The following is a 21,083-nucleotide window of genomic DNA, read 5'->3' as shown; positions in this document are numbered from 1 at the left end:
GGGAGTTAAGACCCACCGGTGATGGGCGGGAGACTTGGGCACACCCACCGCGCCCAGGGAGGGCCGTCGCGGAGTTATGACGCAGCACATTGCGCCAGGAGCGTGCCGGCGCTCCTCAGCTTGATCACGAGTGGTCCTGCACCTGGTGGCTTGAGAGTCTTTCTGAAGCTAAGGAAGATTTCCCAGACCCAGAGGCCCCTAAACACATATGGGACTGGGTCCGCGCTCCCCCCACAAGGCGGGGCGCCAGTTCCCAATTGGCGGCAAACGCGGACGCGGAGCAAAAGGGTCGGGGCGGCCCCCACGAGGCCGCGAGCAGCATCCCCGGCCGCCTGCAGACAGGGGATCAGAGCGGACTCAAGATGCTCACCCGCACCTGAGCCCCGAAGCTTTGGGGTATTTCCGACAAGCGCTGTCAGCGCTGAAAGAGGCTCCAGAAGCCGGGGAAGAACGAGGTAGGGAACAACTAAAGGGTGGGACCAAGAGCGCAAGATCCAGGACAGGCATGGAAACTTCCTGGGGTCCCCAAGGTGTGGGCACTTAGTTTTCTCTCTCATGCCTTCATCCTCTGCCCCCATTCTCCGCCTCTTGGTTAAGTGATGGACCTTATGCTTTTCTCAGTGTTTAAAATATTTCTGTCCTCTTTTTTTTTTTTTTTTCAGAGCTGATGGTACACAATGTTTTGAAAGAGGTGGAGGCTCAGGCTCTAGCCTTGGCTACGAACAGGACTGGCAGTGAGATGCTGCAGGAACTTTTGGGATTTAGTCCTTTGAAACCGTTGTGTAGAATATGGGCTGCCCTGCGCTCCAACTTGCGCTTTGTGGCCTGTCATCGGTGCGGGGTCCATGTACTGCAAAGTACTTTGCTGCAGCTGCCTCGATTGCTGAGGAATACTGCAGAGGAGGAGGAGAAGGAGGAGGAGGAGAATGGGAAAGATGGTTCCTTGGAGACCCTAGAGGAGCTGGTCCTGGGACTAGCCTCTGAGGTTTGTGATGATTTTCTTTTCTACTGCGGAGACACACATGGAAGCTTCTTGGTCAGAACTCTGCTGCAGGTGTTAGGAGGGACTCTTCTGGAGTCTGAGAGAGCCAGGCCAGGTGGCTCCAAATCTTCTGGTAAGTATTAAAAAAAAGGGATAAGGATCTGATGGGAAGGAGAGTTTAAAAGAAGAGAGTAAGCAGAAGAGTAAATCTTTTTGGAGGAGACTTAATCCTGCAGAATTAGCAGAGTAATTGGGGCAGAGCTTAGAAGGCCAAGGATTAGTGTGTATATTACTAGTCAAACTGTGGAACCAGCCTAGATGTCCATCAGTAGATGAATGAATAAAGAAAATAGGGTATATGTATGCAATGGAGTTTTATTCATCCATAAAGAAAAATGAAATTACATCATTTGTAGGAAAACAGAGACTAGAGACCATAATGTTAAGTAAAATAAGTCAAACTGAGAAGGTCAAGGGTCATATGTTTTCTCTCATGTGGAAGCTAGAGAGGAAAAAGGAAAAGAAAGGTGGGGGCAGATCTTGTGAAAATCAAAGGGAAATAAGTAGAGGAAAGATACCAAGGGTTGCACAGGGGAAGTGCTGGGGAGTGATATTGGTCAAATTATATTGTTATATTGTGTACAGGTATGAATATGTAACAACATTCAACTATAACGTACCAATTAAAAAATGTGGAAATAGAGGCCTAGAGATAATCATGTGCAAATATGATTAGGGGACAGCTGTTGTCATGGGAGCAGGAGAGGGAGGTGATTTGAACGGAGCAAAGGATTTCAAACTTTGTTTTCTTTCTTTTTTTTTAATATTTATTTTTTAGTTGTAGTTGTTTTACTTATTTATTTTTATGTGGTGCTGAGGATCGAACCCAGGGGAAGCCAGTGTTCTACCGCTAAGCCACAACCCCAGCCCCAAATCTTTTTCTTTTTAGCATAACCCACAAGAAGTTTTTTTTGTAAGCATGACTTTAGCTTATGTGTGTGTACACATATAAGAATCAAGTAAAAGTATGGGAAACAATACCTTTGCTATATGCAACCTACTCTGATATTTTCTTTCCTTTTAAATTTTATTCTGCTCTCATTTCATTTAAAAAAATACTAGTTGAGATTAATTTGATTTAATTATACAGTTACAGGCTGAGACTTACATTTTTGAAAAAGTCTGGGAAGTAAGGTTATTAAAGAGTTTAAATAAGGCCTGATTTTGGGATACCTTAAATACCTGGCTGGGGAGTTTGAACTACCTCCTATGGACTATAGGGGAGCTGATTGAAGTTTCTTAGAAAAATTAAAACAGAACTATCATCTCAGTTCAGTTATCCAGAAAAGATATTTAGTTGTATGACATCTCTTCTGTATTGTCAAACTGAATTCTTGTTCATGTATGGAATTTTTCTCCCTCCTGGACAGCAGTTTGTAATTTCACCATTGCATGTGTTTTTGATATTTATTCAGAAACCCAAAGGGTCATAGCTCGGGAATATAAGCCAACTGATTTTGAGGTCCCTGAAGCCTTCTTGAATTGCCTTCAGAATCTGAGCTCCTGCTTTTTGAAGGACATTGCTGGTAAGGAGGAAAGTAGGAAGAGGGCCTAGGATCTAATTGTATGGAAGTGATTACCAGAAGCCCTTAGGTCAGGGCTTTTTCCTTCTCTTTCCTTTTCCTTTCTCCTCCTTCCCTCTTCCTTTCTGGGTTTTTTTTTTTTTTTTTTAAGTTCATCTTTTAAAACTTAAATCTGGTTTGATGTTGCAGAGTAACTCTATATGGATGTTTTGTGTCTATAGTCCCCTTACTTTGTTGTTTAAGGTTTGAGGTTGGACAAGTGGTTTGAATTTTGGATAAGCTGTTTAATCATTTCTGACCTCTCAACAGTGTTTATCACTGACAAGATCTCCAGCTTCTGCCTTCAAGTGGCCTTACAAGTCTTACACCGCAAACTGCCCCAGTTTTGTGCCTATTTGTGCAATGCTGTGATTGGCTACCTGAGTACTCGTAGTTCCTCAGCAGCTGGCAGGTATGATCAAGATTCATGGGACTATGTAAAATGAATGAGGTGATGTGCTACAACTGCATTTTGGATGAAGTGGAGTTAAGATGCCCAATTCCTGGGCTAGGGTTATAGCTTAGTGGTGGAGCACTTGCCTAGCATGTGTGAGGCATTGGGTTTGATTCTCAGCAGCATATATAAATAAATAAAGGTCCATTAACAACTAAAAGAATATTTAAAAAAAAACAAAAGATTGCCTGATTCCCTTCTCCTTGTCCCTAGCCCCCTATTGCTATTTCTTCGGGATCAAACTAGCTCCAGACTCCTGGAACAGGTGCTGTTGGTGTTGGAGCCTCCGAGGCTCCAGAGCCTCTTTGAGGATCACTTCCAGGGACAGCTGCAGACCTTGGCTGCACATCCCATTGCTAACTTCCCTTTGCAGCGCTTTCTGGATTCAATCAGTACCCCTGAGCTGGTGAGTTTGAAAGTCTGCACTGGGTATCTTTCTGCTATTGTTGTTCATTGGGCCTAATTTTATTGTACGCCTGTCTCTATATATCTCTGACAATGTGTTGTCCATTGCCCTTATAAAGTTATTCCTTGGGGTTTTTCAGGATGGAGGTACACTCCTCCCAGAGAGGATTTGTTTTAGCTTTTCAGGTGTAAGTACCAGCAAGAAACTGGCTTAATTTTGGTTTGCAGCTTGAAGATCCATGGCCCCCTCAGACTCTGAGTACTTGACCACAAATCCCATAAGCACTGACTGGGGTCTTTGCCATAACTTCTCTTTTCTTTTGCTTCTTAGCAGCAGGATGGGCTTCTCTGTGGTCTCATGGTTTAGGAGGTGTTGAAAAGAGGCAGGTTTATTTCTAGTTTTCCCTTACCTCTAATTCTCCATTATACATAGCGGCCATTTAAAGTCCCTTCCCTATGTGAGGTGGTACCTCTAAGACTCCCCATTGTTAGTGCTTTTTATGTTTTATTTAGCATTTTTAGTTGTTTTCAGCCGGAAATTCCTCTGAATAATGTAGTCCACCATTAGCAGAATGCCAAAGATTGATCATCCCATGTTTCCCCTCAGCTGTCTCCTGTGTTTGAGGAACTGAGTCCTGCCTTGGAAGCTGTACTGGCCCAGGGCCACCCAGGGGTAGTCATTGCCCTGGTGGGGGCCTGCCGCAGAGTTGGAGCTTACCAAGCCCAGGTCTTGCAGCTATTGTTAGAGGTGAGTAGGTGTTATTTGCAAACCATTATTGCCCTTGGTCTAAATTACACCAGTTAGGACTTAAGGCATTGTACCTCTGGACCAAGAGGTCTGATGCTAAGCCCTGGAGTGAAAATTCTCTCCCAGAACTGAAAGAGAAGTTTATTTAAGGGACAAGTGTTTATTCAACCCTTGTGTTAATGTGTGGAGGAAGGCTGGGGATACATTAAGGTAGATGGGATCCTACCCTCACGGAGCTCACTTTCTTATAGAGTTAGGCCTTCTCACCTTTTCTGAATGTCTTTTCTATCTAGAAAGTCAAGATTAAGGATGGGGTAGTTCTCAGAGTTGTCATGTATTGTCTTCCCCTCTAGGCATTCCACTGTGCAGAGCCCTCATCCCGGCAAGTGGCCTGTGTGCCTCTCTTTGCCACTTTGACGGCTTATGAGGTGTACTATGAACTAACGGAAGAGGAGGGGGCAGTGCCTTCAGAGCACCAGGTGAGGTAGGGGAAAGGCCAAGTTACTGACTAATTGGGGACCAGCTCTCCAGGACTTAGGAAGCCCCTTGGGTGAGGATAGTGAGCCTTCTGACTTCATCCAAGTGAAGGTGGCAGCACCTGGGGATGAGCCTATCCACCTTGTTTTGTGCCGCCTCCTAATTTCCTATCTCTGTGCTCCCAGGTAGAAATAGCCACAGCCAGGACCCTGGGAGAAGTGACAGTGCTTGGGTCTCTACTGCTTCAGCATCTGCTGCACTTCTCTGCTCCTGGTCTTATACTACGAAGTCTGGGTTCCTTGACAGGACCACAACTTTTGGCTCTGGCCCAAAGCCCTGCTGGTTCTCACATACTTGATGCCATTCTGTCCAGCCCCTCTGTGACACACAAACAGCGCCGCCGTGTGCTGAAGGCCCTCAAGGTGAGATTTCTGGCTTTTGCTTGATTTCTCCCATCATCCATTTAGAGAAAGTGTGTTTTCCCCAGGACTCTACCTTCAGAGTCAAAGATAGGAGACTAGAACAAAATTGTTTTGACTTTTGACTCAGCCTCTCAACTCTTCTGAAACTTTATCTCCAGCCCGCACTGACACATACAGAAGACATTTTGTGCACTTCTCTAGTAGAACTTGTCTTGCTTGCCTCAATGTAGGGACAATACGTGTCTCTGGCCTGTAGTCGCCATGGCAGCCGTGTCCTAGATGCCATCTGGAATGGAGCAGCTTTGGGGACCCGAAAGGAAATTGCTGCTGAACTGGGTGAGTTACCAATGCTTGTCTTCAGTGTTTCCTAACTTTTCCTTCTGTTATGGCAGAATGCTGGGTGACTGGGAGTGGGCTTAAATTCAGCAGAAAATTGAGTTCCAAAGGGTGATCTTGTTCATAGATTCTTAGCAGTCTGCTCTCAATTTCTCCTCTGCTGACTGACTGTGCAGTCCTCTGCTCCCACCTGTCCTTCTGGCTTCTGTTCTTTGCAGAGTGAGGCATTCACTCTGTCTCAGTGACAGGCCCATTATTGGGGGAAAAATGGAGGGGCTTTTACCAGAAGAAGAACCTGTCTTTGAGCATGAATGGTACTAAACATGAGTGGTTCCCTTTGCAGGTGAACAGAACCAGGAGCTGATAAGAGACCCTTTTGGCCACCACGTGGCTCGGAATGTGGCCCTGACTACCTTCCTGAAGCGGCGAGAAGCTTGGGAACAGCAGCAGAGTGCAATGGCCAAGCGAAGGCGGGCATTGAACTCAGTACTTGAAGACTGAGGCCTTGGAGTCTGGAACTGGATGTTAATGGGGAGGGTGAAAGGAGTACCTACTGTCTCCCTTTCCTGATTTAAATTGGAGTCAAAAGTCTTCTTGGAAAACATTTTTATATTTTTACTAGAAATATTTTTGTTATTTTTTTTAAAGGAAAGTTAGAGATTTCAAATAAGAGAAGGCTGTCATCAGTGTGCTAGAGCTTAGGGAGTCAGTCAGTATCTCAATGTAGCAGCAATCAGGTTGAAATCAAGATGCCTGGGGACAGGCTTGTGGCCTTTCAGGGTAAGTGGGAGACTGGAAATGTGGGTAGAGCAGGGCAGCATTCTTCAGGAAAGGATATAAGCTAAGAGAACAAGATGTTAGAACAGCTCATGAGTTTTGTCATGATATAGGGGTGGAAGACAGTGGGGAAAGCAGGTGAATTGTCCAGGTTACACTGTCCATAGGGCCTGAAACCTGATGCTGTCGTAGTCTTTTCAGCATTGTCTCATGAAACAAGTCTGGGAGCAGAAGTGCAGAGTCCCTTCTCAGTAATGGAGACGACCCTGCCGCTGCCACTGCTCTGTTGCCTCCACTACATGGCGAAGGGTGGAGGAAATTCCCAGGAGCACATGGCCCAGGCCTTGCAGCAGTGAGGAGATCCAACGAAGGAGCTCCCTAAATGGCAGAGATAAGAGAAAATCAAATGATTGGGGAACGTGAGAGTTGGTTCTTGAGCTGGCAGCTGGGGTTTTTTTTCACAAAGAAGAGCTATTTGGGGATAAGAGAGTATAGGAGATGGAATTATGGGGACTATCCGATGGTAGGGGCTGGGGTAGTATGACATATTGATCTCTAACCTGAGTACTTTTTTGGGGCCAATTCCTTGAAAGTCACAGCTCATGGAGTAGAGCCCGTAGAATGTGGCTTTGACATTCAGGCTGCCAAAGAGGTCTCGAGGATTTTGTTTGTACACATCAAAGGTAATGCGGGCGATATCTTTGCTGTGCTTCGGCTTCTCCCGGCCCAGGCCATATGACAGCACTCCACTCTGTAGGATATCCTCATTAGTGCAGTGGATACTGACACCCCCATCAGCATTGGGTCAGACCCACCCTCTCTTGGGCTTCTGTCCACTATGTCCTAGGTAATTCCACATCTCACTCTGTGCCTCTGTCCCTAGTACCAGGGTTAGGCTAAAGAAGGAGCATTGGAAAACTACAAAGGATTGTTGGCCTGAACAGTGCAAGTATGGTCCTCTTACCCTGGTGGGGCTCCAGCTCTGTCCCAACTCCAGCACCATCAGGCATGTGTCATCCTCCAGCATCTGGAAGAAGTCCTCACTCTCCACAGAGGTCCCATCCTCTTCTAGTACCAGTGTTAATGCTCCATGCAGCAGCAGGGTCTTTAGTGCCTATTCAGTGGCAAGAAGCAGGAGGAGCAGATGTTATACTATGCCCCTCCCCTCTCGTTGCCCAATATCGATCTGTTGTCCCTCGGCAATGGTCAATATCCCAAGTCTACTCTCCGGTACTTGCTATCCCTGGTAATGGCAGCAGCTCTCGATATACTTCAGTTGTTAGAGGACCCTCATTAGGGGCTGACCTTTTTCGTTTTTTTTTTTTTTTTTTTTTAAAGAGAGAGTGAGAGAGGAGAGAGAGTGAGAGAGAGAGAGAAAGAATTTTTTTAATATTTATTTTTTAGTTCTCGGCGGACACAACATCTTTGTTGGTATGTGGTGCTGAGGATCGAACCCGGGCCGCACGCATGCGAGGCGAGCGCACTACCGCTTGAGCCACATCCCCAGCCCCGACCTTTTTCCTTTTTAAAAAATTTTTGTGTTGCTGAGGGTCCACGGTCTCCATATGCTAGGCAAGTGCTGTGCTTCTAGACTGAACCCTTAGCCCCCTTTTTTCCTTTTTGCTCTGTCATTGTCACCACTTCCTGCTTCCCTCCCTCTAAGTCATTCCTACTGGTTTAGAATAAAAACTTTGGCCAGGGGCTGGGCAGTAGCTCATGCTTGTCCCAGCTACTTGTGAGACTGAGGTCGAATTGCTTGAGCCCAGGAGTCTGATATCAGCCTTGGCACAGAACAAGACCTCACCTCAGCTCAAAAAAATCTAGCTAGATTCTCTTGAAATCCATCTTTCTGCCTTGTCTACAAGGTCTCACCTCCCTCTTCCCCCAACCTCAGCGTTTTCCACATCATTTTTCAGTAATAATGATGGCGAGAAGCAGGAGGAGCAGATGTTATAGATACGTGTGCCACGTATCTATGAAGACATTACATACTTCTTTTATTCTTTTCAACAACCCTAGGAAGTGGTTTATTATTGTTTCCTTTGTACAGATGAAGAAACAGGTTTTGATTTGATAGGTCACATAACCTCCCAAGATTTTTTTTTTTAAGAGAGAATTTTTAAATATTTTTTAGTTTTTGGTGGACACAACATCTTTATTTTATTTTTATGTGGTGCTGAGGATCGAACCCAGTGCCCTGCGCATGCCAGGCAAGCACATTACCGCTTGAGCCACATCCTCAGCCCACCTCCCAAGATTTGGACAGCAAGGAAGGGGTAAAATCAGAATTTGAATTTGTTTTTTCATACATATCACCATTTCATACTGACTTCTGAATTCCATTCTCCAGCCCTCCCTATATACTGCTTCCCCTATTCCCAGAGAAAAGCCCACAACTTGGAAAAAAAAACCCAAATTTACCCAAATTCAACAGAAGTTATTTGGGTCACACCTCTGCCCCCATTGACTCTTAGCCCTTGGAGGGCTATGTGACCTTAGCCCTTTCTACTCTGTCATCTCAAGTTGTCACTATTGAGCCCCTTGGCTGCCCCTGTTATAGGAACCTGGCTCACTCACCTTTTCTAGCAGTTCCTGGCGGGTGGCAGCTGTCAGACCTTTCCTAATTGTCCGCTTATGATCACAGACACGGAAGGGTCTCTGAGGCTGTGGGGCTGAAGTCCATACCCTTCGGCCAAGCTCAGAGGTCATATTGGATACAGCCCTGGTTGTAAAGTTGGGAAGAAGAGGGAAGAGGGGTGGGATGACTGAAGAGCCAAAGAGGGAGGGTCCTAGGTTTGCAGATCAGCTAAGGGAGAGGCCTTGGAATGGGTCCAGTAGTTCAGGAACTGGACAAATGTGTAAAGTAGGGGGAGGAGGGGAAGTGAGTCTCTTAGGGGCTGAATGGAGTTTTGTTCCCCACCTAACCATATCCCCAGAGTTAGAGGGTAGAGAAGAGAGTTAGTAATCACCTGAGCAGGCCATTGGGGTTCAGGGATGAGAAGTACTCCATGGTAGAGGGAAGTAGGAGAGTTGCCTTCCTGGGGCCTCTGGATTGGACGCTGCACTGTGGTGCTGGGGCTGAAGTGACGTTTTCTCTTACAAAGCTGGGCTCTCAGTCCTGAAGAGGTGGGGAATGAGTCAAGCCCAGCTCTGGCCCCCCTCCCTGGCCAGTACGAAGGACAAAGTCCAAGGGGAGAGAAGGAGGAGGGACCTAGATAAGGTGGTAGAAGTTGGACTGCCCAGGTGCCCATGCGTGTGCATGTGCACATCTGTGTGTGCTGAGGGCCCTTGTGAGGGTAAAAAGGATGGAATGTGACCTCCGGTGTTTTATTTCTTTGGAGGGAATTTCTAGGAATAGTTTCTGGCTCCCAGCTGCTGAGAAGCTGTATTGTATGTAAGGTGCACTATTCTGTGCTCCACCTACAGGAAAAGCCATGGGCTGTAGCTTCCTGGAAAGATTGGGCAGAAGGTGAGGAAATGGGTTTAGGGTGGGGAAATGAGGTGAGAAACAGGCTTGGACAAGGCTTGGATAAAATGAGAGGTGAGGCAAGTGTTTGGAAGTGGTTTGAGGAAAGGATGGATCCTGATCCTGTCTGAGACCCTCTCCTTTCTGTTGACCTGCTCTTTCCTGGGTAGGAGAGGGGCTTGCCAACATATCCTTGGCTCATTCTCCAGAACTGTTGCTTCAGTAGTGACCTTTGTTCCCACCTTTTTCCTTTCACCAAGTAATGGGCATGAAGGAGATGTGTATGGGGCAGGAGGTGTCCTTTGATGGCACCAGGACTTCAGCTTTATCCATCTCTGATTTCAGTTGCAGTGGGATGAACATTGTATGGAAGCTTAGACTCAAACTGGAGTTAAACACCTCAAATGACCACAATTCCTCCTCTCCTGCCTTGGAAGGAACCTTATAGGGTCCCCCAGATCCTCCAACTTTTTTTTTTTTTTTTTTCCTGAGAAACATGGAGTTCCTTCACTACTCAGGGACCCAGCCAGTTGCATTTCTTAGGCAGGCTCAAGGCTTTGGCAAGATACTGATAAAGGTGTTTAGATTGTTGCCCAAAACACTGAAAGAAACTAGCCTCAGCCCTGAACCAAATTCCTTAAACCCTCTCATGAACTCTGTACCCTGATGCCCTTACTGTGGGGATAAGTGGAACATCTTTTACTCTCCCTTTCATAAAGATATACTGCAGCCTGCTCTGTAAATACTTGGGACCAGTCACCCTGGAGTTGAGTGTTTCTTTGGATTCCCAACTAGCCCCATGTTGGGATGATTGGGATACCTTGTGGGAACTCTCTTGCTACTTTTGGGGTGACTTTAGCTGTGAATTTAGCCCAGATGGAAGAATCCTTGTCAGAAGTTGTCAGCTTACTCAAACCTTTACAAGCACAGGGGCACTTATAGTGGCATTAATGCTTCAGGACAGTCTTCCAACAGTGGACACACCTTGGTCTCCTGTTCTGGGCATTCTGTACATTTCCCAGAGGTAGGTCCAGTGCCTACCAAAGGAATGTAATACCATGCCATGCTCTTATGGGTTTCTTCTTTCGTACCTATTTTGGTGTGGGGGAGTACTGAGGATTGAACCCAGGGGTGCTTAATCACTGATCCACATCCCCAACCCTTTTTATTTTTTATTTTGAGGCAGGGTTTCAACTTAGCTTCAACAGGTTGAGTTGATGAGGCTGGCCTCAAACTTGAAAACCTCCTGCCTTGGTCTCCTGAGTCACTGGGATCACAGGTGTGCACCATCACACCCAGCTTCTCTATATTTTATCCTGCTTCCTCCCCTCTGCTTCCTGAGTCAACCTTTCAAATACAGGATTACCTATACCCACACCCTTATCTCAGGCTCTGCTATTGAGGAACTCAAACTAAGACAATGCTTTTGGTGTCCTTGTTCCCAGAGAACTCCAGTTTGGGCTGTTGACTGGGCAGAGGACTTTCTTTTCCCCCTCCCTCCACTCTATTGATCTGCTGGGCCCTGTTGCTCCCCCACTCCCTGCCAATCTCTTCATTTCCAATCTTTGCCTGACCTCTCCCAGCAGAGAGAACTTCTTTTCAATATGTCTCTACACAAACTGCACCCTTTCCTTTCTTCTTATATCCTTGTAAAGATTGGTAGTGTGATCTTGTGGTTGTGAATATGATTCCCCAGCCAGGTTATAAGCAAGCCCCTTATGTTAGTCAGCTTTTCATCACTGTGACCAAAGTACCTGACAGGAACAACTTAGAGAAAGAAAAGTTTATTTTGGTTCACAGTTTCAGAGGTCTCATTCCATTGTTAGCTGCCTCCATTGCTCTGGATCTGAAGTAAGACAGAACATCATGGTGGAAGGGCCTGATGGAAAAATGCTATGCAGCCTGTAAGAACCAACCAGCCAGAAAGGAGGAGGGAGGGGGAGGGGGGAGAGGGGAGGGGGAGGGAGGGAGGGGGAGGGGGAGAGAGAAGAGGAAGAGGGGAGAGGAGGCCAGGGACAGTGATAGTCCAAGGCCATGCCCAAGTGATCTACTTCCTCCAACAATGTCCAGCCTCCCAGTAGTCCATTCAGCTATCAGTGGATTGATTAATCCAGCAAATAGATTTATATAAGGTCAGAACCCTAGTCATTGCTTAAAAGTTCCACCTCTAAATCTTGCTGTAATAGGGGCCATACCTCCACGAGCTTTTGGGGACATTCCAGATCCAAACCACAACACTCCTTAAACCTCCATGCATTTCTGTCTCCTCCTCAACAGACCTAGCACCATTCCTTACACTGAAAAGTTGTCATTGACAACCCAGCCAAAGTCCAGAGGGTGGAGAGAAACTCCCCAAACAAGAGATGGTTGGGGGTGGACTGGGAGCTGAGGAAAAAGGGAACTCAGCAGGGTTGGGAGGCTGAAAACAGGCCAAGTGAGAGCAGCTGAGAAACTGAGTTGTGTGGGTCTGCTGAATGCATGCCAAGGAGGCCAGGAAGCGTAAGCACTGCAGAAGGCATGCTGGAAGGATTGGGGGGCAGAAATGAAGAAGGGACAAGAACAAAAGCAGGGGCTGGAGTTGTGGCTCAGTGACAGAGCACTTGCCTTGCATATGTGAAGCACTGGATTTGATCCTCAGTGTTAGGTCAGTTGAAGTGGCTAAGGGAACAAACAGCCAACAACCAATCAGGTGCCAACAGACAAGCAGTGATAATCATCTGTCAATCAGTGGGGTCTCCTGACTGATCCTGGAAGGACATGGAATTTAGCAAGATCTCCAGACCAACCCCAGGAGAACAAGCCCTTTCCTGTCTCAAGCTCTCCCTTCCTGCCCCAAGCCTGATAAAATTACAATCCAGGTGAGCCTGGGTGCAACTCCACCGGACCACTCCGTTGTACTGGAGAGTCTTGCCCAGAGCGAATCTCAATAAAGCCTTGTTTAGCAGCTTTTAGTCTGCCTCCTTTTCTTCACTGGTGCCTGACCTTACACTCAGAATCACATAAAATAAGTAAACAAAATAAAGATATTGTGTCCATGTATTAAAAAAAAAAAGGGTTCAGGGTCAAGTATCAACTGAGTGTTTCTGCATCCTCAGCTTCATCCTGTTTCCTAGGGAGGCAGGCTCCCACAGGTCTGGACCTGTTAGTGATGGGAAAGAATGGGGTGAGGGAGGGGCCCCAGGAAAAGGCCAGGATGAGCCCCATCTTGTCCCTCCCCATTCTTGCCTCACCCTCTGCAAATGTGATAGACATTGGCACCTGATGCATTGCTGCCTCACCTTTCTGTTTCCCCAGGCCTCTGAAGGCCCCCAGCCCTACCTGCTCCTAGCTGGGTAAGTAGATCTGCCCATGCCCTTTTTCTCCACACTGCCCACTTTTAAGGGGCAGAGATGGTAGTAGTGACAGCCTAAATTTAGGACAGCCTAAAGTTAGGAATGGGGGCCTGAGTAAATTTAGGACAGCCTAAAGTTAGGACTTCTGGGCTCTGGGAGGTGTCAGGAGTGAAGGCCACCTGACCTGAAGCAGAGGATCTAGGTTCTAAGAAGGAGTGGTATTTGAATTGGGGGTCAGGATCCTCCATGTCAAGATTCCCAGAGAGAAGAAGGGCAGGCTGCAGGGAAGTGGAGGGAAGCACAGTTCCTTCTCACCTAGCATCGGAGGCAATGTGGACTTATGCCCCACTTCTGTGGCCTCTTCCAGCCCTGCAGGAGAAGAAGGATGTCAGTCTGCTACCGGCCCCCTGGGAATGAGACACTGCTGAGCTGGAAGGCCTCACGGACCACTGGAACGGCCTTTCTATTGCTGGCGGCGCTGCTGGGGCTGCCCGGTAATGGCTTCGTAGTGTGGAGTCTGGCTGGCTGGCGGCCCGCACGTGGGCGACCACTGGCGGCCACGCTAGTACTGCACCTGGCGCTGGCCGATGGCTCGGTCCTGCTACTCACACCGCTCTTCGTAGCCTTCCTGACCGGGCAAGCCTGGCCGCTGGGCCAGGCGGGCTGCAAGGCTGTGTACTACGTGTGCGCCCTCAGCATGTACGCCAGTGTGCTGCTCACCGGCCTGCTCAGCCTGCAGCGTTGCCTCGCCGTCACCCGCCCGTTCCTGGCGCCCCGGTTGCGCAGCCCGGCTCTGGCCCGTCGCCTACTGCTGGCAGTCTGGCTGGCCGCCTTGTTGCTTGCTGTCCCGGCCGCTGTCTACCGCCATCTCTGGGGGGACCGCGTTTGCCAGCTGTGCCACCCGTCGCCCGCCCACGCCGCCGCCCACCTGAGCCTGGAGACTCTGACCGCCTTTGTGCTTCCTTTTGGGCTAGTGCTTGGCTGTTACAGCGTGACGCTGGCGCGGTTGAGGGGCGCCCGCTGGGGGTCTGGGAAGCAGGGGTCGAGGGTGGGCCGGCTGGTGAGCGCCATCGTGCTCGCCTTCGGCTTGCTCTGGGCTCCCTACCACGCAGTCAACCTACTGCAAGCGGTGGCAGCACTCGCTCCACCAGAAGGTGCCTTGGCGAGGCTCGGCGGCGCGGGCCAGGCAGCGCGGGCTGGAACGACAGCCTTGGCCTTCTTCAGCTCTAGCGTCAACCCGGTGCTCTACGTCTTCACCGCTGGGGATCTGCTGCCTCGGGCGGGTCCGCGGTTCCTCACACGGCTCTTCGAGGGCTCTGGAGAAGCCCGAGGGGGAAGTCGCTCTAGGGAGGGTACCATGGAGTTACGAACTACTCCCCGGCTACAAGTAGTGGGGCCGGGAAAGGGCAATGGAGACCCAGGGGGTGGGGTGGAGAGGGGCAGTTAGGAATGGGATCCTTGACACCAAACCCTACAACCATGTCTGCTTTTCCCTACCACTTTTCATCTTCCCTGAAACTCACTCCTCTGAGGCATTTGGGGACCCTTTTCCAACTAATTTGGATCTGGCTGGGTAGGATTATTACATACCTGGGGCAGGTCCAGATTCCTCAAAACGGAGGGACTTTGAGGATAGTGATGGCCCTTATTAAAAAATGCTGTGTGCTTGCAAGTTGGCATATACTCATGTGCCAGCATTGCTTACTTGTTACCAGTGACTTTATTGTGAAATACATTGGGAAGTCATTAGGTGATGACTTAAGTGAGTTTCCCCTTTGGTGGTTAATCCTGTGTGAGTTGTACTAAAGCCACATAATTCCCAGGTAGATCAACCTTGCCAGGGCTGGAAGTATCAGCCTTCAGTGGTGTCTTGTGCTGCTCTCCTCAGCCCAGGTGGCCTGGTTCCCCTAGGCCTACCCATAGAACTATCTGGCAAATGGAGAAAGAGCAAGAGAAGGTGTGGGAGTTTGGATGGGAGATGAGGATGAGATCCATTCTTTGGACTCCTAACAAAGCTGCCTGGGGGAAGAAACTGTATCTTCAAGGAGAAAGTAAATCTGTGGGGTTTGAAAGGAATGTGTTCCTGTCTTGTTGGTACAAAGAGGCACATGGGTGGGCAGTGGTGTAGGGGCCTGGAAATCTGAGATTTACGTCCCTCTCTGACCATCTAACACCACCCCCAAAGCAACTTAACTTGAAAAAGAGCTCAGGGGGGCTGGGGATGTGGCTCAAGCGGTAGCGCGCTCGCCTCGCATGCGTGCGGCCCGGGTTTGATCCTCAGCACCACATACCAACAAAGATGTTGTGTCCGCCGAGAACTAAAAAATAAATATTAAAAATTCTTTCTCTCTCTCTCACTCTCTCTCCTCTCTCTCTCTCTCTCTCTTTAAAAAAAAAAAAAAAGCTCAGGAGCCTGTTCTTGCTTCACCAGGGGTTGTTTGGAAGTTAAGGGATTATGGGGAATGACAGGAATATTGGAAAACAGGAAGAATTTTTCAGGGAGGAAGGATTTCCCTCCCCTCCCCTCCCCTCCCCTCCCCTCTCCTCTCTTTTCCTCTCTTCTCCTTCCCCTCCTCACTCCTCTCTCTGTTAAGTTTTATCTTCTCCCAAGACTGCTAGCTATTCCTAATCCCTCCTTCAATATTTCTTAGCCCTATCTTTTGGAATCTTTCTATTTCTGGATCTAAAAACTGTTTGGATCTTCACACTTTTAATTTGGGGGTGTAGCATTGGATTTGTTTTCAGGGACCATCCACAAGCACACAGGTGACCAATTCATCCCAGTTGGTCCAGAACTTTCTCAGGTTAGCACTGTAAATCCCTTATCCCAGTCCTGTTATCCCCCTAACAAACTGAAATGGTTGGTCACATGAGTGGTTACTCTGGCCATTAAGCAAGGCCCTGCTTTAGTAAATCTTCACATCTTCCAGGCAGATGTCAAGACAGCAAAAGAAATCCAGTCCTCAGGGTCATGCCAGGGTCACCAAAACTAAGGTTGGAATGAACTAGGGTGACAGGGATTGTGCTCAGAGTGCCTAGTCCTTGATGGGAGAAGAAAGACCTTCAAGGAAGATGGGGGTGGGGAGTAGCTTGAGAAGGGAGGCAAAGACAGCCCAGTTTCTGTCTGAAGGGCTTCTTGTTGACCCTGGAGCTCTGAGCCAAGAGCTTCTTTTTCCAAACACAGGCTTCTTCCGGTCCTGGTGTTCTAGGGCAGAAAGAGGTTCCCTAACTTCCTGTTACATGTTCCCCATCTCTCTCACCCAGCTTGGTCAGAGAGCCCTTCCTCAACTCTGCTTTCAGTTTTTTTTTTTTAAATTGTTTTAGTTGTAAATGAACACAATACCTTTATTTCATTCATTTATGCAATTCTGAGGATTGAACCCAGTGCCTCACACATGCTAGGCAAGCGCTGTACCACTCAGCCCCAGCCCCAGCCCTTCCTTCAGTTCTTGCTGTGGTTTCAGCCCATTTCTTTTCATCATATCCTTTGCCTGACAGTTATTGGGTCGACTTGCTCTGGCTTTTCTCAAAGCAGAGCAAGTAGGAGCACTGTGAGGTATCAGGGACCTTGCAACTTTCTTGAGAAGTGACAGGGTTGAAACAGAAGCAGGAAGGTATTCTTAATTTTTATGTTCTACAGGAGATTTCAAGGAGAAAAGGCATCCTTCCATTCAGGAAAAAGAAGGGACTCTCTCTTTTCATATTCCTTGATTTCTCTCTTGGGAGGGCTGGTGTGAGGCATTTCTTGTCACTGTGCCCTTGCTTCTGCTTCTCATGTTCAGCCCAGGGTTCAGCCTCTACTTTTCACAAGTGGAACTGGACCACCTAAGTCTGTGGGAATACAGGAAAGAAGTGATGTTGGTCTCCTTGCCCAGCCCCTTATTCTTAAAAATCTAAACTTGGCAGGGTAGCCACATGGGCAAGCACAAGGCAAGTGGTTGGGGGAAGGGGAAGAAATTTGCATCCTGTATGATACCAAGAAGACCACTTAGACTGGTTTCTACAACAGAGAATGGAGAACTGGTTAACATAGAATGGAACCAATCCCCTTAAATGAAGGGAGGGATGGTAGGTGCTGGGAGAGGGGTCTTTTCCCACAAGCAGGATCATGGCTCCAACTGAAGCCAAGAACAGGATGCTGCCCTCTTTGGTTTACCAACATGCTCTCTTTAAATCACAATGTTACCTAACTCACATCCAGACCCCAAATCTCTTACATTTTCAACCTACACATCTCATTTATCTAAAGATCTACATTGTAACTGTGAAATATATGCAAAATTTAAGGAAAAAATTTGGATATTGGCATTTTAGCCTTTCAGTCTGAGCCTGTTTCCCCTCTCCTGCCTTCTTCCCTCCTCCTATAATTCATAACTTTGCTCAATTTTCCAGTCTAGACCTGCATCTTTAGACCACACCCCAGCCAACTCATACTGGCACCCCTATTTCCTCTTCTAATGCCCTTTCCTGAGTTCTTTTTCATTGCATCCCACCCCTCAGGAGTCCTCCTTCTAGCTGGGCTGCCCTGGAGCACAAAGACTATCCCCCTTCCTCCCAGTTAAGGGAGGGGGTGGGGGTTTCAGCCCCACCCTCAGGAAGATGTGTCTTCCCCCTCCCTCGTTCTGTGGTACTTCCTCTCTGGTTGACTTAGCTGATAGCACTCATACCAAGGCCCACACCTCCGACACTGGGACAGATCCAGATTAAGCTATACCACCTTGCCCTGGCTCTGGGATTGGCATCAGCTTTCAGCTGTTTGGCAAAGCTTATAAGTAAGTATCCTAGAAACTGGGAAGGTGGTGTGGGGGACCAGCTACAGCCATGAGAGAACGTGCAAAGGAATCTCTAAAGAAAGCCCAACCAGTGTAAACGGAGTTGGGAGGATTTGACCTCAAAGCCTACCCACGAACTCCATCCCCATCCCTGTTATTTCTGGTGAACCCCTGGAAGTCTCTGGGGTCAGAGTGGGAAGGTGATTGGAAGAAGTCAAAGGGACTGAGGGGCTAAGGTTCAGGCAGGGGACAAGGGTGCTTTCAAAAGGTACAGCACTGGTGAGGAAAATCTCCCAGTTTGATTCTGGGCTTCAGGAAAGGAGCCTGAAAAGATATGAAAATGTTGTTACTGGGGATGGCTGTTTATTTTGTAATTGGGTCTGTGAACAGGAAGGGGCCCCGTGGCCCAGTTAGGAAACTAGTTTTTCTACTCAACCGGATCCCCTAAAGTCAGGTCAGTTGGTGGTGATGGGGCAGTTTTAGAGGTGCCTCTGATGATGCTGAACTTGAAGACAGATCAGCATTTTCAGGCTAAGTGTGTCAGGGAGTCAGGAAACCTTTGGCTTCCTACCCTTATGAGTGTCCACCCTCACTTCCAGGTCATTGTGATGGCCACGAACACTACATCTCCTGCTGCATCCTCCTCACAAGGTGTCATGTTCATATCTCTGTTGGCTATCATCTTACTGTCAATTGCACTGGCTGTGGGGCTTCCTGGCAATAGCTTTGTGGTGTGGAGCATCTTGAAAAGGATGCACAAACGCTCTGTCACTGCCTTGCTGGTGTTGAACCTGGCCTTGGCCGACTTGGCCGTATTGCTCACTGCTCCCTTTTTCCTGCACTTCCTGGCTCATGGCACCTGGAGTTTCAAATTGGCCGGCTGCCGCCTGTGCCACTATATCTGTGGAGTCAGCATGTATGCTAGTGTGTTGTTTATTACAGTCATGAGTCTGGACCGGTCACTGGCAGTGGCCCGTCCCTTTATGTCCCAGAAGCTGCGCACCAAAGAGATTGTCCGGCCGTTGCTGGCAGCTATCTGGGTGGTGTCCTTTTTGCTGGCCACGCCAGTTCTTGCATACCGCACGGTGAGTTTGGGATTGAACAACAGGAGCCTGGTGTGCTTCCCGAAGTACCCCAACGAAAGGCACAGGGCATTTCATCTACTCTTCGAGGCCTTCACCGGCTTCCTGCTGCCCTTTCTGGCCGTGGTGGCCAGCTACTCCGACATCGGGCGCAGGCTGCGGGCGCGGCGCTTCCGTCGCACCCGCCGCACGGGCCGCTTGGTGGCACTCATCATCTTGGCCTTCGCCGCTTTCTGGCTGCCCTACCACGTGGTGAACCTGGCGGAGGCATTCCGCGCATTAGCGGGTCTGCACGCTAGGTCGGATCCCGTCGGGGAGCGGCTGCAGCTGGCCCGCCACGTGCTCATCGCACTGGCCTTCCTGAGCAGCAGCGTGAACCCGGTGCTGTACGCGTGCGCCGGCGGCGGCCTGCTGCGCTCGGCCGGCTTGGGCTTTGTCGCCAAGTTGCTGGAGGGCACCGGCTCTGAGGTGTCCAGCACACGCCGCGGCGGCACCATGGTCCAGACTGTAAAGGGAGCCATTCTCCCTCCGGAGCCTGCACCCGCCGAGAGCATCACGAACTCCTCTGAGCCTCTCCAATGAAGCTAACTATATGAGATCTGGTGGAAGGAAGCTCGCTTTCCTCCTCGGAGAATCCCACGCTTGCCTGACCCAGTTCTGTACCCGGGGAGAAGAATCTGCGCGGGAGACCGGGTGGGGCGGAAAGAAGAGGGTGGGGTGGGGCAAGTCAGGGCACAATGAGAGAGCATTCTCTGGCCAGATTCCTGCAGGAAGCTTCACAATTAAAACTCAAGTCTGAAATCGTTAACCCTGTGAGTGGGGGCACGTGTGTTATGGGGTGTAGGAGTGCTCACAGGCACCATGGTGAGATTCCTCTCAACCGATGAGAGTCACATTCTTTAGTTCCCCGTGATTTCCAGTTTTGGAAAGAGAACAAAAGGAGATTCTGAGGTAGGTGATCTGCAGATCCCACTTTGAACAGCGTTCACAGACTACTGAAGGAGACTGTCAAAAAAGACCACCCATGTAGGCTTCTCATTGCAGGCTTATGACTCAGGGAACCTTCTGAGATAATGTGCTGCTGTGAAACATCTTCCCTGACACCCTGGTAAGTGTCCTTGTTAAGTGTCCAGCTTCCTGCTAGGAATCTTTATCCTCTCAGCAGATGGTCTAGGGCATTGCCTTCCTTTCCTCCATTTCCCAAGGAGTTCTCATTTGAGATGAAAGTCATTACATCTTGTCTCCTAGAATTCTGCACCTCAGCATCTACCAGCCCCACAATATACCCTGGTACAGAGTGAGCCTGAGGGCCCTCTGAGGCTATGGTCACCCACAGGAAACAAAGACTCCCCTAAGTGAGAGGGATGAGCTAGTACTTCATAGGGGTGACTGTTGTCTTGGAGCACCTTTGGCCCAGCTTTGTTCTGATGACATTTTAGGATGATGACAGCAGCAGCAGCAGTGCTGTGTTCTGTGGATCCTCCCCATAAAAAACAAGACAAAACAAGCAAACAAACAAACAAAGAACCAATGTGAGTCCATTAGAGAGAGAGAGAGAGAGAGAGAGAGAGAATAGGAAAACCAAAAGTCCATGCGCAACATCTGTAACAAATGCAGAGTATTAAGATATCTCCTGTGGACTTCAAAATATGAGCAGGCGAGAATGAAGCATTGACCTAAGTCACATGTTTTATATCAGCATTTGCATAGAAAGATGCAGAAGCAAGCAAGGCAGGCATCCAATGGCCCTGAGTACAGGAGAACCCCTAAATTGTCTACAGGTCTTTACAAGAAAGCATGGTGGGACAATTTGAAAATAGCAGCTGAGACTGGAAGGAACCTAATAGATTATTTTGTAGGCCTCTTGCCCATTCTGCATTTATATTGAATGAATAAAAGTTCAATGTCATTTTCCTGGAAATTCTTTCCAGTGTTTGTGAGTAGGGGCAGGAAAGGACATATCTTTGTTTTGAATTATGTGCCTAAAATTCTTTAAGTTTTCAAGGTATACAAAATATTGGAATCAGGTTAGTATGTAGGCAGGCCGGCCAAGAGAGTCCTCTCCTGAGCTAGTGAAAACAATCACTCCCTTCCCACTTGCTTAGGTACCTGTGCACACACATGTATACATACTCAGTTTAACCTAAAAAGAAACTGAGGGGTGATTCTCAGCTACATCCACAACTTCTGACATCAATTGGCATTAGA

General features: G+C 48.5%; 4 protein-coding genes across 6 annotated transcripts; 3 read left to right on the top strand and 1 right to left on the bottom strand.

Moving 5' to 3' along the window:
- Positions 1-75: 75 nt before the first annotated feature.
- Positions 76-6,037, top strand: NOP9 (NOP9 nucleolar protein). Its single transcript, XM_081290188.1, has 10 exons — positions 76-455; positions 663-1,115; positions 2,458-2,568; positions 2,875-3,016; positions 3,272-3,464; positions 4,071-4,211; positions 4,565-4,690; positions 4,874-5,110; positions 5,341-5,446; positions 5,790-6,037. The coding sequence occupies exons 1-10, from the start codon at positions 209-211 to the stop codon at positions 5,945-5,947; spliced, it is 1,914 nt and encodes a 637-aa protein (XP_081146314.1). The 5' UTR covers positions 76-208; the 3' UTR covers positions 5,948-6,037.
- A 130-nt stretch (positions 6,038-6,167) lies between these two features.
- Positions 6,168-13,469, bottom strand: CIDEB (cell death inducing DFFA like effector b). 2 transcript variants are annotated; one of them, XM_081290191.1, is made up of 5 exons: positions 9,193-9,461; positions 8,801-8,945; positions 7,188-7,337; positions 6,784-6,974; positions 6,168-6,601 (listed from the first exon to the last, which is right to left on the bottom strand). In XM_081290191.1, the coding sequence occupies exons 1-5, from the start codon at positions 9,231-9,233 to the stop codon at positions 6,472-6,474; spliced, it is 657 nt and encodes a 218-aa protein (XP_081146317.1). In that variant the 5' UTR covers positions 9,234-9,461; the 3' UTR covers positions 6,168-6,471. The 2 variants fall into 2 exon arrangements, with proteins under 2 accessions (XP_081146317.1, XP_081146316.1); XM_081290190.1 differs by lacking the exon at positions 9,193-9,461 and adding an exon at positions 13,337-13,469 and having other exon boundaries at positions 6,168-6,974.
- Positions 13,343-14,468, top strand: LTB4R2 (leukotriene B4 receptor 2; the record flags this gene model as incomplete). The annotated part of the gene is made up of 1 exon (XM_081290189.1): positions 13,343-14,468. The coding sequence occupies exon 1, from the start codon at positions 13,362-13,364 to the stop codon at positions 14,466-14,468; it is 1,107 nt and encodes a 368-aa protein (XP_081146315.1). The 5' UTR covers positions 13,343-13,361.
- A 3,209-nt stretch (positions 14,469-17,677) lies between these two features.
- LTB4R (leukotriene B4 receptor) lies at positions 17,678-20,948 on the top strand. Of its 2 annotated transcripts, none has more exons than XM_081292979.1 (2): positions 17,678-17,793; positions 18,393-20,948. In XM_081292979.1, exon 2 carries the CDS (start codon positions 18,402-18,404, stop codon positions 19,455-19,457), a length of 1,056 nt encoding a protein of 351 aa, XP_081149105.1. In that variant the 5' UTR covers positions 17,678-17,793; positions 18,393-18,401; the 3' UTR covers positions 19,458-20,948. The 2 variants fall into 2 exon arrangements, 1 of the variants encoding a protein (XP_081149105.1); XR_014021799.1 differs by lacking the exon at positions 17,678-17,793 and having other exon boundaries at positions 18,184-19,826; positions 19,920-20,948.
- The last annotated feature ends 135 nt before the right edge of the window (positions 20,949-21,083 follow it).

Source organism: Spermophilus citellus, assembly GCF_964194105.1.
Source record: "Spermophilus citellus genome assembly, chromosome: 4".
NCBI lineage: Eukaryota > Metazoa > Chordata > Mammalia > Rodentia > Sciuridae > Spermophilus > Spermophilus citellus.
This window is presented reverse-complemented; position numbering and strand designations above follow the sequence as displayed.

Excerpts from the sequence above, each read along its gene's own strand:
- NOP9 (XM_081290188.1), top strand. The coding sequence starts at position 209 with ATGGGACTGGGTCCGCGCTCCCCCCACAAGGCGGGGCGCCAGTTCCCA. Across the intron at positions 456-662 it reads AGAAGCCGGGGAAGAACGAG|AGCTGATGGTACACAATGTT; the intron begins GTAGGGAACAAC and ends TTTTTTTTTCAG. Across the intron at positions 4,212-4,564 it reads TCTTGCAGCTATTGTTAGAG|GCATTCCACTGTGCAGAGCC; the intron begins GTGAGTAGGTGT and ends CTTCCCCTCTAG.
- CIDEB (XM_081290190.1), bottom strand. The coding sequence starts at position 8,932 with ATGACCTCTGAGCTTGGCCGAAGGGTATGGACTTCAGCCCCACAGCCT. Across the intron at positions 7,338-8,800 it reads GCCAGGAACTGCTAGAAAAG|GCACTAAAGACCCTGCTGCT; the intron begins GTGAGTGAGCCA and ends GCCACTGAATAG. Across the intron at positions 6,975-7,187 it reads AGAGCTGGAGCCCCACCAGG|AGTGGAGTGCTGTCATATGG; the intron begins GTAAGAGGACCA and ends GATATCCTACAG.
- LTB4R (XM_081292979.1), top strand. The coding sequence starts at position 18,402 with ATGGCCACGAACACTACATCTCCTGCTGCATCCTCCTCACAAGGTGTC.